Raw genomic sequence first — 17,009 nt, 5'->3', positions numbered from 1 at the left:
GGAAGTGAGATAAAATACTTACAGGTACGGGGGCCAGTCTTGGGTGGAAGGGGCGGGGCTGGGCGTCAGCCAATGCTGCTCTGGGCTGTGGCAGCAATTTAAAGGGCCCAGGGCTCTGGGCGCTGCTGCGGTAGCGGCGGCGGTGGCCAGGAGCCCTGGCCCCTTTTAAATCGCTGGGCTCCGGGGCAGCTGCCCTCCCCCACCCCATCAGCGACCCTGGGGGAGCGCAAAAGGGGCAGCGACGTTAAAGCACTGCCGTGGCAGCACTTTAACGTCAGCTGTGTACGAGCCGGTAAGGCAGCCACTTCTTACTGGTACGCTGTACCGGCCTACTTTCACCCCTGCATGTGGGAACCCTGAACCCTTTCCCTTGCACATGTGAAAGCCTTTGTAGACCACACACCTGCTCACTACCTCCTTTGGCCCCCACAGAGTAGGGTATTTGAGAGGTCCTGCTTTCTTTGCCCCTACTCCAAGGAAGGCGTTTTTGAAGGTGTTGAGGCTTCCTGGCTATGGGTTTTTGACTTGATTTCATCCCTTCAGAGTTGCACATGAGAACTCTGATTTGGGGGAGAAATCAAATTAGAATTGATTGTGTCATTTCTTACTCCACCATTTAAATGGCAGTACCCTACTCTAATACAGATGTTTTTGTTCCTACATCTTTATGGCTCTGATTTGGCAAAGCACTTAATCGCATGCTTAAAGTTAAGCAGGTGCGTAGTCCCACTGAAGTTAAGTCTGTTTCACTGCTTTGTTGGATGGGAATTTATATGTCTCCCCCTCCCCCCACTTTTTTTTTTTTAAGCTACATGGCATTTTCAACCAGACACTATTTTGTATTTGCTGTAGAAGTGGTAAGAATTAATGTCTGATTGTATTGATGGAAAATTAATAGAAGCTTTAATAATTACATTCCTTCCAGGTTTTTAACTGAACAACTTTTTAAAAGGGTGGGGATTCTTTATTCAGTAGACTTGAATCTTTGATTAAAATCTATGGGAAGTAAAGTGGTAGGTTTTTGCCCACCAGAGGGCTCCCATAGTTCCTATATGACACAAGAGAAACTCATTGAGTCATGGAAACATAGTTTTAAAATATGAATACATTTTCTTTAGCTGTTTGAAATGTGCCCTAACACCTTCCTGTGGATGTTGCCATAATGCAAAAAGACCCAAAACTGCACAAAATAATGGTGAAAGTCAGCATAAGTAAACAGGCTTCTCTGAAGGTTCAGCTATACCTCATTCTTCCAATCATGCCCTCATGCCAAAGCAACCAGCCTTCTGCTGTGCCCTGATCGGCAGCAGACCATGGTTCTGTTGAATCAAAGTGGGAAGCCAAGGGTTCTCAGCTGAGAAACTTAGCATAATTTCCAGTGGGATTTAGGCTCCTAAATCCCTTAGGGTTTTCTGAAAAATTTACCCTAAGTGACTAGCCCAAGGTTGCACAGGATGTCTGTGGCAGAGGTGGGCACAGAAGCCAGATCTCCTGAGTTGCATTCCAGCATCTTAACCACAAAACCATCATTTTTCTCTTGAAAGCCTTTAGCCACAGTTTTTAGCCCCTCCTTTCTCTCGTCCCATGGAGATGATTTTAAAACAGGACACCATAATCCTGTTTCAGAGTGTAGTTGCCCATCGTATGGACACAGGATCTTTAGTGACACATTAGCGTCTATAGTGTCGTTTGTTATGTTAATACTATGTCATCAAACTCTGTTTTGGCACAGGTGTTGTATGAGCTTCCCACAAATACCCAGTGGTGCTTTGACGTTCAGTGGTGTCCCAGAAACCCTGCTCTCCTTTCAGCTGCTTCTTTTGATGGACGGATCAGCATTTACTCCATCATGGGAGGGAGCACAGATGGTTTGAGGCAGAAACAGGTAGACAAGGTATTGAAAAATGTGAAGTTAGAGAGGAAATACGTAGTTCCATGTGACAAAATTTGAAAATGGTGGAAGCATTGGCAGTCGAAGTAGTATGCTAGACTGTTGAATAATTATCATGTACAAATATGTATCTTACATTGAACACTGCAGGAAATGTGCAATCAGTTTCTTTCTCTTTAAAGCTGTCATCCTCCTTTGGGAATCTTGATCCATTTGGCACAGGACAGCCCCTTCCTCCGTTGCAGCTTCCACAGCAGACGACTCCTCAGAGCACTGTTCTACCATTAAAGAAGCCACCCAAATGGGTCCGTCGGCCTGTAGGTGCATCGTTTTCAGTAAGTGAGAGGCCCTTTGTAGGCTACTGAGTGGGCAAATTTGACTTTGCGATAACGTTTCTGATATATTCTCTGCAAGCAGTGTAGAAGGGGTTCCATATTGCATTACAACAGAGCTTCACTCATTTGCAATAGTCACTGGAAGGTCCACTGTGGGGTACTGCGTTTTGCAGTTGGCAACCAAGCGAATAAATATGTTCCAGAATAATTTTTATAGGTGCTGCATCACCATACCCTTTGTTAATATAGTTTGCTATGTCTACTTTAGTTTTCAATTATGAACTACACTTCATAGTAAAAAGAAAAGGAGTACTTGTGGCACCTTAGAGACTAACCAATTTATTTGAGCATAAGCTTTCGTGAGCTACAGCTCACTTCATCGGATGCATACTGTGGAAAGTGTACACTTTCCACAGTATGCATCCGATGAAGTGAGCTGTAGCTCACGAAAGCTTATGCTCAAATAAATTGGTTAGTCTCTAAGGTGCCACAAGTACTCCTTTTCTTTTTGCGAATACAGACTAACACGGCTGTTACTCTGAAACCTTCATAGTAAATACACTCTGTGTTTAGTAACACCTTTGAAGTGTATGAGACCTCTCTGCTATTAAGTCTTTGCTGAGAAGCAGGGTGAGAATGCCAAGTTTTATTGATTTTTTTTTTTTTTTTAAGGATTATCGAAGTCACAGGTTAACCAAGTGAGATTTAGCAAGGTTCCACTGTACTTTGAGAGCAGAGCCATCTGTTCTATAAGTACATTGTTCACTTACTTCTAAGTTACAGGGTTTTAAACTGAGAACTAGAATATGCCAGGTTTTTGTTCTCTCAGTGAACCCTGACTCAGAATAGATATCTGTGCCAAAATACTGATCTAGTCTCAGCATAGTGTTATCTGATTCATAGGTTAAAGTGACATCTCCAGTAGGGTATAATTCATGTTGTTTTAGAAACAATTCATATATACTTCTAACTGTACTTTGGGATGTTGATTCCCATTATCTCATCCTAGTTCTCTATTAGCTAACTGAGAAATTTGGATTTGTGTGGGTTTTTTGTTTTATATTATACTGGCTTCATTTAGAGCCAAATTGGTTAACTTCTTTTTTTCTTCTTTCCCTATTATCCAAATCTTGTTTTTTTCTTGGCCACTTTTATTTCTGTCGCTCTAATCTGCCAGTTGTGTGCTGTCTAAGGTAGAGTTGCACATTTTTAGGCATATTTTCAGGTAGCACTTACCATGCCATATGTGTATGCATAATTTAATTATTTAACAATTATATTGTAGCAAAGGAGTGGGGTGGGCAAACTGCGGCCTGGTGGGTCACATCTGGCCCTCCAGACATTTTAATCCGGCCCTCGAGCTCCCACCGGGGAGCAGGGTACAGGGCTTGCCCCGCTCCGCGTGGCTCCTGGAAGCAGCGGCATGTCCCTCCTCTGGCTCCTATGCGTAGGGGCAGCCAGGGGGCTCCACGCGCTGCCCCCGCAGCTCCCATTGGCCAGGAACTGCGGCCAGTGGGAGCTGCAGGGGCAGCACCTGTGGACAGGGCAGCACGCAGAGCTGCCTGGCCGTGCCTCCGTGTAGGAGCTGGATGGGGGGACATGCCACTGCTTCTGGGAGCCGCATGAGGTAAGCGCCACACGGAGCCTTTCACCCCTGCCCTTCTCCCATGCCCCAGCCCTGATCCCCCTCCTGCCCTCAGTCCCAGCCCAGAGCACCCTCTGCACCCTGAACCCCTCATTCCCAGCCCCACCCCAGAGCCCACACCCCCAGCTGGAGCCCTCCCCCGCCCTCCCTTACCTGAGTCTCCAATTCTGTGAGCATTCATGGCCTGCCATACAATTTCCATACCCAGATGTGGCTCTTGGGCCAAAAGTTTGTCCAGCCCTGTTGTAGCAGCACCAGAAGCCCCAATCAGGATTAGAGCCCCATTGTGCGAGATGTACAAATACACTGTCTGCGTTCCTGGGAGCTTTCAGTCTGAGGCTGTGATCCTACAAACGTTTATGCAAATGAGTAACTTTACTCTTGTGTGTAGTCTCAGTGCGTTCAGTGGGACTACTCACATGTGTAAGTGTTTGCAGGATTGGGGCATTAGAATGAATCAAGAGAGAAAATGTGTGTGTAAGTAATATATAAAGTGTGTGTGTGTGTATAAATGTGTGTGCATTGTATAAATACGTTATATATGTAATATTTGGTACATTATTTATTAAATTACAGTTTGGAGGGAAGCTAGTTACATTTGAGAATATAAAGTCTCATCAACAAGGAGCTGAGCAGCAGCAGCACCACGTGTATGTGAGTCAAGTTGTCACCGAGAAAGAGTTTCTGAACCGTTCAGATCAGCTGCAAGAAGCTGTGCAGTCCGAAGGCTTCTTCAACTACTGTCAGAAAAAAATAGAAGCTGCCCAGACTGATTTTGAGAAAAATGTGTGGTCTTTCTTAAAGGTAATGTTTTTCAGATGTTTCTGAATTATTAAAGGATTCCCTAGCCTCTAAAAACCAATACTAAAAGTGGTTCTCAGTGCATAGTAAAACATTTTAAACAGAAGACACTGTGTAAAGATAATGAGGCAATTTCTAGTTTGTACAGTAGAATGAGATTAGATTCTGAAAATGGTATCAAATAATCCATATACTTGATCAAAAGAGATTACTGATGGCAGGACAAGGAATCTTTGAAATAGGTGTGCTTTCGTGTCTGCTCTTAAAGCTGTTCTAGCAGAAGCAAAGAGCTACAGATTCTGGGGAAGGTTTGACACAGTTTAACCATTTGGCCGAGTATTGGTACATCTTTATACTAGCTCAGGTAATGAGAGATTTCAGTTTTAGTATTTGGTAAGGTAAAATATAATATGCTTTCTGTTATTAGTTATGACATTTTGTATTTTCAGAATAAGAACTAAATGGAAACTCAAGAGGTCCAGTTACTAGACATAGCTATACTCGGAGGCCCAGGTCCTCGGAGTCCACAATTAAGTTCTCCCTTTTTAACACATTTTGCTTAATCATTGATTCCCAATAAATGATTACGCATGTCAGTTGAAATTACAATGGGGAAAATGAAATTAGGATTCAAAACATGCTTCTTTTGACTATGAGTTGTTGTTTTTTTTTAAGGTGAATTTTGAAGAAGATTCTCGTGGCAAATACCTTGAACTTTTGGGGTACAGGAAGGAAGACCTAGGGCAAAAGGTAAATCTGTTTGAAAGTTGTGTATTTATTAAGTATTTATACTGAGGAATATATGGAAATATAAAATATTAGAGACAGGATCAGAAGTTTGAGGAGCTTATATTATTTGGCATATAGATGGAGAGTTGGAATGGCAGTAACAAAACAGAGCATGTGAGAGGACAGAACATTTTTCTGAGTAGTAGTATCTTGAGGATGCTTCCTGATAACTCAGTTAAAGCTGTATTATCCCAGGATGCAGTTATTATCCTATGTTAACTACTATAATTCAATTACTATCCTATAAACTAGTGGTCTCCAACCTTTTTATGCCCAAGATCACTTTTTGAATCTAAGGGCAATCCAGGACCTAACCGCCTCTTCCCCGTGGCCCTGCCCCACTCACTCCATACCCCTCCCCCCCCGTCCCTCACTCTCCCCCACCCTCACGCACTTTCACCAGGCTGGGGTAGGAGGTTGGGGTTCGGGAGGGGGTGAAGGCTTTGGGCTGGGGCCGAGGGGTTCGCAGTGTGGGAGGGGGCTCTGGGCTGAGCCTGGGGCAGGGGGTTGGGGTGCAGGAGGGGGTGGGGATGCAAGCTCTAGGAGGGAGTTTGGGTGCAGGAGGAGGTATAGGGTGCTGGCTCTGGGAAGGAGGTCAGGGGTGGGGCAGGGGTTTGGGGTGCAGGAGGGGGTATGGGGCGCTGGCTCCAGGAGGGGGCTGGGTGTGGCCTCCTGCCGGGCAGCACTTACCTCTGGTGGCTCCCAGTCAGCAACCAGTGCAGTGAGGCTAAGGCAGGCTCCCTGCCTACCCTGGCCCCACAGTGCTCTCGGAAGGGGCCTACACGCCCCTGCGGTCCCTGTGGAGGGGGCACGTGGCTCTGCACACTGCCCCTCTCTGCAAGCTCTGCCCCCGCAGCACTCCTGGCCAATGGGAGCTGCAGGAGTGGTGTTTGCAGGCAGGAGCAGTGCGCAGAGAGAGACACCTGTCCCACCTCTCCAGGGCTGCGCTGGCCACTTCCGGGAGCGGGGTGGGGCCAGAGTCGGCGGGGAGCCTGCCTTAGCGGCAACCACACTGCACCACCGGAGCTTGCGATCGATCTATCGGTTGGTGACCACTGCTATGAACAGTACCCTCAGGTTATTTAAATACCGCTAACTTGAAGACTTATTATTTAAGCTCATTGTTTAAGCTCATAGTGTGCTCATTGTTCAAGAAGGTCCAGAAAAACCACAGCATCTGTGAAATTTTTGTCTAGATACAAAACACCTGACGAGACCATGGAGAAATTTCTGTCTGGAGCTTTCTAGGGCAGTAGCAATATTTTTTAAGGTATAGATTCTCCTCTTGTTGTAGACACTCAGGTTAAATATTTAAAAGCGGTTGGCAGGATTTAGATACATCTATTCAGTTTAATAAATGTGTGTCTTATCCTCTAGACTGCTTTGAAAATCCGAACATCATTTTTTCCCTGTTAATAGGAATTACTCATGTATGTGGAGATGCAATTCAATGCAATTACACATGTATAGTACATAGTTAAAAAAACGGAACCCTCTTTTCAGTGTTAGATTAGCATAAAATACGAAGATTAATCCTTTTTTTGGATCTGGGTGGTAATAATTTTTAGGAAACAGAAACCCCCCTTCCTCCCCTCCCCCACCAAAAAAATAACCCCCCCGCCATCAATCAAAGCCATTTACATTCAGAAAGATAGATGTTTTCTCCACCTCTTGAACTAGCAATTTGCACTGTTTGGGTACAGTTCACCTCTTTCTAACCAAGAAAAACATCCTTATCTTGGAGTGACAGAGTTAAATCTGGTCTCCAGAAACAACCGTCGCCTAAATAGGATACAGGGGTAAGTCTACAGACCCACAGTTTTTCATTCTTGTGTTTAAAATTGGTGTCTGGTGCCTGTTATCAAGAAGACAGCAAGACACTTCAGACCCTCAGACCTGTACTTTGATTAGGTGACAGTTCAAAAATGTCTATAAGTGTTAATGGTAAGGAATTTAGTGGTGTATGTAAGTGTGGTGGTATGGGACTTGATTGATCTTTTAGGTGAATTGATGTGCTTTGAAATAGAAAATGAGTTTTCTGTGTCAATGCTCTGCATCTTCATAGTATTTTCTGTGTCTCTGCTTACACGAATCCTTGAAATCTGACGTTAGGGCTGCCAACTTTCTGCTTGCACAAAACTGAACACACTTGCCCAGCCCCTTCTCCGAGGCCCTGCTCACTCCATCCTCCCCTCCCTCTGTTGCTTGCTCTCCCCACCCTCCCTCAGTAGCTCATTTTCACCAGGCTGGCTCAGGGGGCTGGGGTGTGGGAGGGGGTGAGGGCTCTGGCTGGGGGTGCGAGCTCTGGGGTGGGGCCAGTGATGAGGGGTTTGTGGTGCAGGAGCAGGCTCCTGGCTGAGGGGTGGAGCCGAGGGATTCGGAGTATAGGAGGGAGCTCCGGGCAGAGGCAGGAGGTTGGGGTGTGAGAGGAGGTACGGGCTCTGGGCTGGGGGGTGCAGGTTCTGGGGTGGGGCCAGAAATGAGGGGTTCATGGTGCGGGACGAGGTTCTGGGCTGGGGCAGGAGGTTGGAGTGCAAGGTTAGCATGTGGAGCCCCCTGGCTGCACCTGCGTGTAGGAGCCGGAAGGGGGACATGCCAGCTTTTTCCTGGAAACCACGAAGCGCAGAGGCTAGCAGGGAGCCTGCCAGCCCCGGCACCACCAACTGGACAGTCAACGGCCCGGGCAGCTGTCCTGACCGGAGCCACCAGGATCCCTTTTTGACCGGGTGTTCTGGTCGAACTTTTCGGAGCTTACTTTTCAAGCCATCTACTTTATCTTGCAGTGCTGTGTTTTTCACCTTTTTCAGTAGAACAGTGTTGCATCTATTAGGAAATCTCTAGTTTGTTTTCCTTTAATTTTGACTAAATTGGTTCAAACACTTTACTCATTTTTGTAATCTGTAGCACCTCCAAACTTAAGTATGTCTGAAAAATAGCTAGTTTTCAGCAAAGAATTGCACTTTAAACTGAATCCGTGTTGTCTATTGAGTTGAAAAAATACAGAATGACTGACTAATTTTAGAGTTAATGACATCTTGACAACAAAAAACAGTGAATCTCAATTTATTCTTTAACATTTTTAGGTTCCTTACCTTATCCCTAATATAAAAAGAGCAATTGGTGTCAGTTTGTCAAAATAAGCTTCTAGTAGCATGCGGATTTATTTTATTATTTTTTGGTCTGGCACTCTGGCCAACACAAGGGAACTTCTGGAATATCACTTTTCATTGCTGTATTTACAGTAAAGTAAATAAAAATGAGAGTCTAGAAAAAACCCTGTGCATTAAGCTAAATTTCCAGACTAGAACAGCCTTTAGGGATACTATTCAACCTGTAGAACTAGAAGTAATCAGATGAGATTAGTGGTATTAGAAAAGTCATCCTGTCCAGCTGCTAGACTAATGCTTTTCCAGTCTGTATTTTAACTCTTTATGTATACATTAGGTTGGGATTTTCAAAGGGGCCTAAAGGAGTTAGACACCCACTTCACATTGAAAGTCAATGAGAGGTAGGTGTCTGAACTCTTCCGCCTGTTTGAAAATCCTACCCTGACACATTGTCCTGCTGTGGTTGAAACAATCCTAACAAAACCCAGTTTCTCTAATCACTATAGACGGGGATATTTTTCCCCCTGAGAGCTGTGTTATAACATTATTATTTTATTACTACACTAGAACCCAGAAGCCCCAATCAGGATTGGGGCCCTATTGTGCAACACAACGGAAGACGCAGTCTCTGCCCCCAGAAAGCTAAAATCCAAGAAGATTTTAACCTTTAGAAGTGGTCAGTTCCATCATGGTTTGGTTAGCATGGGTCTCAAAGTAAATTCCTCTTCACAATGATCAGGGGAACATTCTAGCATGGTTTCAACTCTCATGCAATCAGGCCCTTCTCTTCATCTCCAACTTACAGTGACCTGCGAGATGTTAACATTTGCTACATACCCTAAAGTAAGAGAGAAAACCACTTCTCTAATAAATCTTATTTATTTTGTAGATTACTTCAGCTCTGAATAAAGAGAGTCTTGTAGATGGCAAACTAGAGGAGGTAAGCAAACAAAAACAACAAAAATCTTTTTTGCCATATTAATATAACAAAAATGTGCCAGGTAAGAATAATTTCTCTTTTAACTCAGTAGTTGTACCAGAACATATGAATGACTCAGATTATGAGAATGTTGCAAATTTACAATTTCCACATAAAATACGAAAGTTCATATGAAAAAAAATCCCTGAAATCTCTGGCTCTAGAATTGTGTGAATATCATTAGTTAGTTTATTTCTCATCACCCAGTTAGCAGTTAATGGTATGTTTGTTTTAGGATCTCTGTCTACAGGGAGAGAAATTAATCTTGACACTTGTCTTGTAGGGTTTCTTTGTTCCTACATATTGGTTGCTTTTTTAATCCTTTTGTAGTGTCCATTACAATGTTTATGGTGTCTATGGGTGTAGAAAGGTGCCATATCCTTCCTGTTGTCAGGCAATCTCTGCAGCCTCTGGATCATTAACAAAAAGAATTGCAACGTGTTGGGGGAAGAGCCACCCTGGTTTTTTATCATTTTAAAATAAAAAATGGATTTAAAAAGAAATCTTTTTCAATATTTGGGGTGGGGGGAGAGTAAAGGACTTCTGTGATGTCCTCTCCCTCCTCTGGTCTGAGGAGAACCACAATGGCTTGGAAAGCACAGAGTAAATAACCTTCTTAGCTAGCCCAGAAATAAACAGCTCCTCTTCTCTCTTTCTCTCTGCAGCCCCACATTCTCAGCAAGTCATGTTTTTGTAGGCAATCACTACTTATATTGCAATTTCTACCTTCCCTTAAACAATTGCTAAAACAAAGTGCTGTGACCTCTGGTTAAATCTAATTAAAGTAGTAATTCACACTAATGGTAGTTCCAGGGAGAAATATAATCTGTGACATTTAAGTGCTCATCACTCTGGAGACAGACAGTAGGGAGAATCCTGCCCTTATCATATGGAATGAGGAAGCTGGGGAAGGGAGCTCTCACCACAACAATAATCTAGGGGCTGTCCAGGTCCAGGATTGTAGGGGTGGGAGAAGGTAGAGAATACACTGCCAGGCAGCATGCTTTGCTCCTGTCAAGAGGAGCAGTTTGTGGCCCTGGCTAGTGTGTGCTGTACATTGCTGGATACGGATTGAGGGGGCTGCCTACTCTTCCCAGAGTGAATATGGTGCACCAGTCGATCTGGAAGCTAGGCCCTTCTTGTAACGTGGTGCTCACCGTGCCCTGCTGGGGTCAGCCTCCTGGCCCCGCTCCCCAATGAGTCAGGACCACTTCAAGCTGGTGCAACACCTGTGCTCTTTATTCCTGTGTCCGGTCCCCCCCAACCAGCTCCAATTATTTACAGAGCATTTACAGGTTTGGCTTAGCACAGGCCTCAGTCCCAACAGGCTCCTGGCTCCTTCTGTGCATACTCTCCCCTCCTGGTCTCCACCACCGTCCCCCCGAACTCACTTCCTCTCAAGCTTTTAGCCCCTGTTAATGAGGCTGGCAGGTGTGGCCAGCTTCCAGGACAGTCCTAAGTAGTGGCCCAGCCCCAACCCACTCCCCCTGACTGGGGCTGGGGTGGCAGGAGCTGATTAGGGCTTCCCTTGCAGCGCCTTGCCGTACTTCTCGCCTAGCATACCTGTCTGCATTACAGAGAAGGATTTGGCCTAATGGTTTAATTTTCAGCATGTGGGACTGAATCTGAGATTCCCACAGCTTTCTTGTAAGAATGGCTTGCATTGAATATGCATATTTTTTTTCTTCTAATGGTCTAAAGTGATAGTGAAATATACCCTCGCCCTACATTCTCTCCCTCACACTCTCTCCTTTGTCAGAGTCTGTTACAAATGCTCTTCGTTTCATCATAGTGCACGTGCTCTTTTGGCTACCGTCAATTAGTGTCAAATTAAAAAAAAGTGGCTACATGTGTTCAGATGGCTAATTTGAAACCTGTGGCCTGGTCTACACCTACAAATTATATTGACCTAGCTGCATTGCTCAGGGCTATGAAGAACTCTGTGCCCTGTGCAAAGTAGTTAGGTCGACCTAACCCCCACTGTAAATGAAGGAATTCTTCCATCAGCATAGCTACCATCTCTCAGAGAGGCGGATTGTCTGCATCAGTGGAAAAAACCCTTCTGTCGGCGTAGGAAGCATCTACCCTACAGCAGCTACCATGGCGAATCTGCAGCACTGTAGCTGTGCTGTTGTAGTGTGGATGTGGCCTAAGTGTGGCTCTAGTTAGTGGGGAAAACCGAGGAAGTGAAGACATTTACATTTCTGCAAAAGGAGTTCTGCTCTTGGCAGACTCGCTTTGTATATTGTTGGGCTCGTGTTTCTTTTAATCTGTGTTCTTCACAGCTGAGTGTCTCTCTCTCTCTCTCTCTCTCACCCCCTCCCCGTCCTGCTAACTTTTTCCAAATGTCATCTTCCATTCTCTGCAAAAGGCTCTTAAAGAATCTGACCAATCAGTACAAAGTGATGAAGAAGATAGCCATGCTACTGAAGAGCCGTTCTTGGGAAAGGTAAGCGTTGTCTTCTGTATTAACTATGTTAGGTTATCACACACTTACCCACTGCCTTAACAGCTCATTTCCTTTCTGGTGCGTCTTTCTAATGTTCTCTTTGTGTGTGTATTGTACCTGTGCATATTTGCACAGTGGCAAATGAGAGGGGAGGTAGTCGTTCAACAGTTTCTCTGCTCAGGTTTGGTCCACACAATGAAAAGGTTGAGAACTCATGTTCGAAGGAGACTCACACTGGGTAGTACACATTTCTATATGAATTTTATTTTAAATTAAAAAATTAACACGTCGTGCATAGATTTTCACATTGGATTCGAGATACTTGAGGGGTTTTTTTTAAGTGAAAGATCATAAAGGGTTCTGTTGTAGAGGCTGCTGAATGCTCTGGCCCTTATCCAGTATAGCATTTTTAAGCATGTGCTTAATTTTCAGCATGTGAGTGGTCTCATTTCAATGCCCAGAGCAAGTATGTGTTTAAATGCTTTGCAGGATTGAGCCAGGGTGCCCAGGACTTTGCAGGATCACGCACCAGATCTCTGTGCAGTAAAGTTAAATGTTAGCTAGATAGCATTAACATACAGAGCAACCTTTTTGTGGGGAAAAAATATATGCTTATTTAAAAAGCAGTACATACCAACCTGATGCATCATGCTGGAGCAATTAGATGCTTGGACATTGACTCACCCTGACACCTTGAGCAGGTGACGTAACTTTTTGGTTTCCCTCTCTGTAAAATGAGGATGTTATCATCTGCAGTCCTCACAGTGGGACTGTGAGGATTGATTACCGAAAGTTTCTGGAGGTTTTTTTATTATTATTATTCTGCGCATTCATGCATGGAAATCCCAAGGCTTGTAATTGCTCGCAATGTCTAAATACTTGCCAATGTACTTAAATGAGCCTCTTCCCAGTGAGGTGAACCCTGACGTTTTTGAAGTGTTTTTCCCCTAATTGCATCTAGTTTTAATAATGCTCACCAGTGATCTGTCAGCAGTGGTGTTCGTGCATTTACATTGCTAGGTAGATCACTAGGTACACTCAGGGCTTTTCCACAGTGCCCAGAGATTTGCTTTGTGCAGGTGCCAGGAGAAGTTAATGGCATTGTGTAGAAACACAGAGCATAACAGTGCTCTTTAATTCTAAGTTAGTAGCCTCTTGGGGAATGGCAGTAAGAAAGCATACCATGCCCTCCAATATAAGGTGTATGTCTTCAAACATGGATTTATTTAGCCATATCTTTGCATAGGCTGAAAAACTGCACTTTTCCTCTCTAATAGAGAACAAAAGAGGAGACTGAAGATCTGACACCTGGAAAAGAAACGTTTAACATCTCTGTCAGTGGAGGTAAAACCTGTTTATATTGATTTCATGGTACTTGCAAATATTTTTACTTATTGAGCTATCACAACTGTAGTATTACCTAAATTCTCTTTATATGGAGCCTTCTGCCTAGGGAATGTCAGAGAGTCTGTTATTTACTCGCATTTCAATTATTTTCACTTCTATATTAGCTTTCACCCAACAGTCTCAAAGTACTACAACACCTGTGTTAGGAAAAGTAAGGAATTACACAGGGATTGCTTTCCCCATCACTACAATGCATCCATCTCTGGGTAGTTTGTCACCTTTTTAACTGCATATAGCAACTCTACACAACAGTTTAGGACAGACTGTTAGGAAGGATCCTGTACCAGTTGACACCGAAACTAGAGGAAGGGTTTAGTAGACAGCCTATTGTTACCAGAGTTCAGATTTGGTCGGGACATGGGTGTTAACACTTCATTCTTACCAACATTCCCTGGGGATCTTTAGCGACCACCGAAGTTCAAGGCCTTCCTTGTATATCTCATCCACAAGATAACACTTCAAGCATCCCTCTGGGGCACCTGGCATTGGCCACTGTCGGCAGACAGGATACTGGGCTGGATGGACCTTTGGTCTGACCCAGTATGGCCATTCTTATGTTCATCCCCGACAAAATACATTGGGTCATAGTTTCAGTACTGACTCAGAAGAAAGAGCGCTGCCTAGTGAAATACCAGCAGTACTTCCTATGACACTAAAGTACGTAATTCTTGGAGATCTCTTATCCAAGTTCTTGTTTGGCCTGACGAAGTGGATTTGAGATTTCTTGGGATCATAGTACAAGGTGATAATGCTACAGGCTCTTTGGCCTTGATTCAGGAAATCCATCCTATTGAGAGCAGCACTTAAGCACATACGAAAGTGTTGTCTTGAATAGCAATGAACTTAAATATGTGCTTAATTTTTTTCCTGAATCAAGGTCTTTAAGAAGAAAACAGCCCAGCATCATGGAGTGAGAGAAACTGCTACTTGACTCACCTATATAACTGTATGTTTAATGCCTATTTTATTTTGAAGCAGTAAAATTGTTTCAAAACTAAATTATTCTTCCTGTTGCAGATGTTGATGGTTTGATTACCCAGGCTTTGCTGACTGGTAACTTTGAAAGTGCGGTTGATCTCTGCTTACATGATAATCGCATGGCTGATGCCATCATATTGGCCATAGCAGGTGGACAAGAGCTGCTGTTGAGGACGCAGAAAAAGTACTTTGTTAAGATGCAGAGCAAAATTACCAGGGTATGTAGCTTTTCAACTGAAAACTAAAACAAAATTTGTGTGTATAGGCTTTCAGCAGACTCCTGAAACTGTTTATGTTCTGGTGACATACGACTTTCCTTGCTATCTTTGTACATTTGTTTCTAGGAGAATTGAAGGTAGGGTAAATTCATTCATTGGATCTGTGAGTGAAAGGGTGTTTTTCTGTTTTGTATATTGTTAAGCAGAGAACAGGCTTATCAGCTGGGATGAAGAGCAGCTTTTACTCTTATTTCTACTCTCTCTCCCCATCCTTCTAACATTTGTTGATCACATTGAGTAAAAAGCATCCTCGCTGATGAGCAAGGATAAATATCTAGTATCTAAAAACTCAGTGTTTAGTGTATGTGCAGTGTCTTATCTGGTATCTTTAGCAAGTACTGTACTTACTCCAGCTGCAGCACTTATTATGTTACTTTCTGACCAGTCAGTTGGAGGAGACATTTTTGCTGATGTTTTGCTCTATTGTGTACAAAGGTTATCTAAGAATAGCAGGACTAATCTAATCACACGACATCTATGAGACAGTGTGATATGGACATCTGGTTATATCTGCTCTTCAGCTTCTGCCTTGTTGGCAATGCTCCTTCAGTTCTTTGCCCCCTGCCGGTCTCTTACGTCAGAGCGTCAGCAGAAGGTGCATGCAAGAGGAGCAGCCATCAAGACATTCTGTTACCAAAGTTGGCGTTTTGAAACTGACCGCGTATTTCAGTTTTTGCTTCTCACTGTTCCTTTGTCATGGAACGGCATTTAACGGTGCAGTAGGAGGAGGCGACATTGAAAATAGCAGGTTTTTATCCCCATGCTAAGGTCCTGAATTAGCAAAGCACTTAATCACATGCTTAACGGGGAGCAGTGGCTTCAAATGGGACTGCTCCTGTGCTTAAAGTTGAGCAGATTGCTCAAGTATTTTTCTGGCTCAGGGCTTAAGGCTGCAAAGCATGATCAGCACTAACACATGGTCTCTAAGCGAGTCTTTACTGACCATTCCCTATGATATGATTGGGGCAAGGGCAGTTCTAATTTCTTTTGTCTGGGGCAAGAGTGAAGAGGGAAAATCTGTCCACCTCTCTGAGACCTTTTCTAGATATTTTTAGTAGGCTTAAAGAACAGAAGTACAGGTATTTCAAATACTTCTTTTGGCAATCCATCCAAATGGCAATCCAAGGGAACACCAATCCCTTACCTATGTGTTGTGTTAGCAAATGAGTGATACATTTGTCATTGCACAAATTTTATTTTTATTAGTTACTTGCCTTTGTTTTTCTTCTAAAGTCATACAAACTGTTTGTTTGATGCCTGACTGTGTTACTTACAAGGCCTTTGTTCACTAAATATCAACACAGCTGTGGAGTAAATCAGTATTCTGTCTAAAGTGGATGAGTAACTGGAGGGCAGAGCGGAGGCAGGGAAGGGAAAACTGAATACTATCAAGATCCTGGCAGGTTGGCTCACAGGACAAAGGGCAGGGTTGTTTAGTTAGTGGACAGAGTATTGTTGATGCAAGTCTGGGTTGCCTCTGCGTAGGGCATTCTTTTTTAACTGCAGTGAAGTAGGCTGCCAGGGGTGTAGAGTTTAATAAAATGGAATTAAAAGGTTTGGTCGGCATGCAGTTTAGGAACAAAATCAGTGACGCCCCTCACTTTGCCCTGTGTTGTGCAGAAGTTTTATAACTAAATTCTTAACCAAACAAAGATAACCTTGTACTGTAAAATAATTTTTAAAAGCTTCTGCAGGGTCCCTGATTTGCTGATTACTGTACCCGTGTGACATCGTGCTCAGGACATCCAGAGCTGTGAGCCACCATGTTCCCACTCTGCCTTAGTAAGAGTGAGAGCATTGCTGCTGATAAGCTATGTGTCAGCTCCGTGACACACCAGCCTGTTTGCCTTGCCAGCAAACGCTTCAGGACTCCACCAGCCTAAACCTTGCCTTGTAGGTGACAATCAGTGAACCCCAGCTCTCAAGTTCCCCAGAGATGTCTCCCTGCACAGGCCAGTCCCTCTCACTGGACACTCACAGAAATTAAGTTCCCTGCCTCCAGAGAGACCATACATACACCAGCATGTTAGGTTAGCTAAGACTCACACTTCCATACAACAGCACTGAGATGGTTTTGTAATAAAACAAGAATAAGTTTATGAACAAAGAATAGAAATTGAAGTGATACTAAGCAAGAGAAGGAGACAGGTATGGTTACAAATAAAAGAAAACCTGCTATAAAATAAAAGTGACTAAAACTTAATCTTTCTTTGCGTAAGTTCTTTGTATGTACATCAAATTACCAGCATTCCTAGCCTTTCAGACTAGGGAATCCAACTTTTACAGGCTCAAAGCATGCTGTACCTATGTCCTCTCAGTGATGGGCCCCTTCGGGGTTCTCTCCCTTTCT

At 43.8% G+C, this 17,009-nt stretch overlaps 1 protein-coding gene across 11 annotated transcripts in view; it reads left to right on the top strand.

The window, feature by feature from the left end:
* Positions 1–17,009, top strand: part of SEC31A (SEC31 homolog A, COPII component) — a 69,621-nt gene that overhangs the window by 18,939 nt on the left and 33,673 nt on the right. For all 11 annotated transcript variants that reach the window (XM_048847829.2, XM_048847827.2, XM_048847826.2 and 8 more), the window contains exons 9-16: positions 1,733–1,894; positions 2,074–2,226; positions 4,448–4,675; positions 5,348–5,422; positions 9,458–9,508; positions 11,919–11,996; positions 13,274–13,340; positions 14,421–14,599. In XM_048847829.2, the coding sequence (XP_048703786.2) occupies positions 1,733–1,894; positions 2,074–2,226; positions 4,448–4,675; positions 5,348–5,422; positions 9,458–9,508; positions 11,919–11,996; positions 13,274–13,340; positions 14,421–14,599 (993 nt within the window). The remainder of the gene's footprint in view (positions 1–1,732; positions 1,895–2,073; positions 2,227–4,447; positions 4,676–5,347; positions 5,423–9,457; positions 9,509–11,918; positions 11,997–13,273; positions 13,341–14,420; positions 14,600–17,009) is intronic.

This window comes from Caretta caretta, chromosome 4 (assembly GCF_965140235.1).
Source record: "Caretta caretta isolate rCarCar2 chromosome 4, rCarCar1.hap1, whole genome shotgun sequence".
NCBI lineage: Eukaryota > Metazoa > Chordata > Testudines > Cheloniidae > Caretta > Caretta caretta.
Note: the sequence above shows the minus strand (reverse complement) of the source record. Positions and strands in the feature narration are given on the sequence as shown.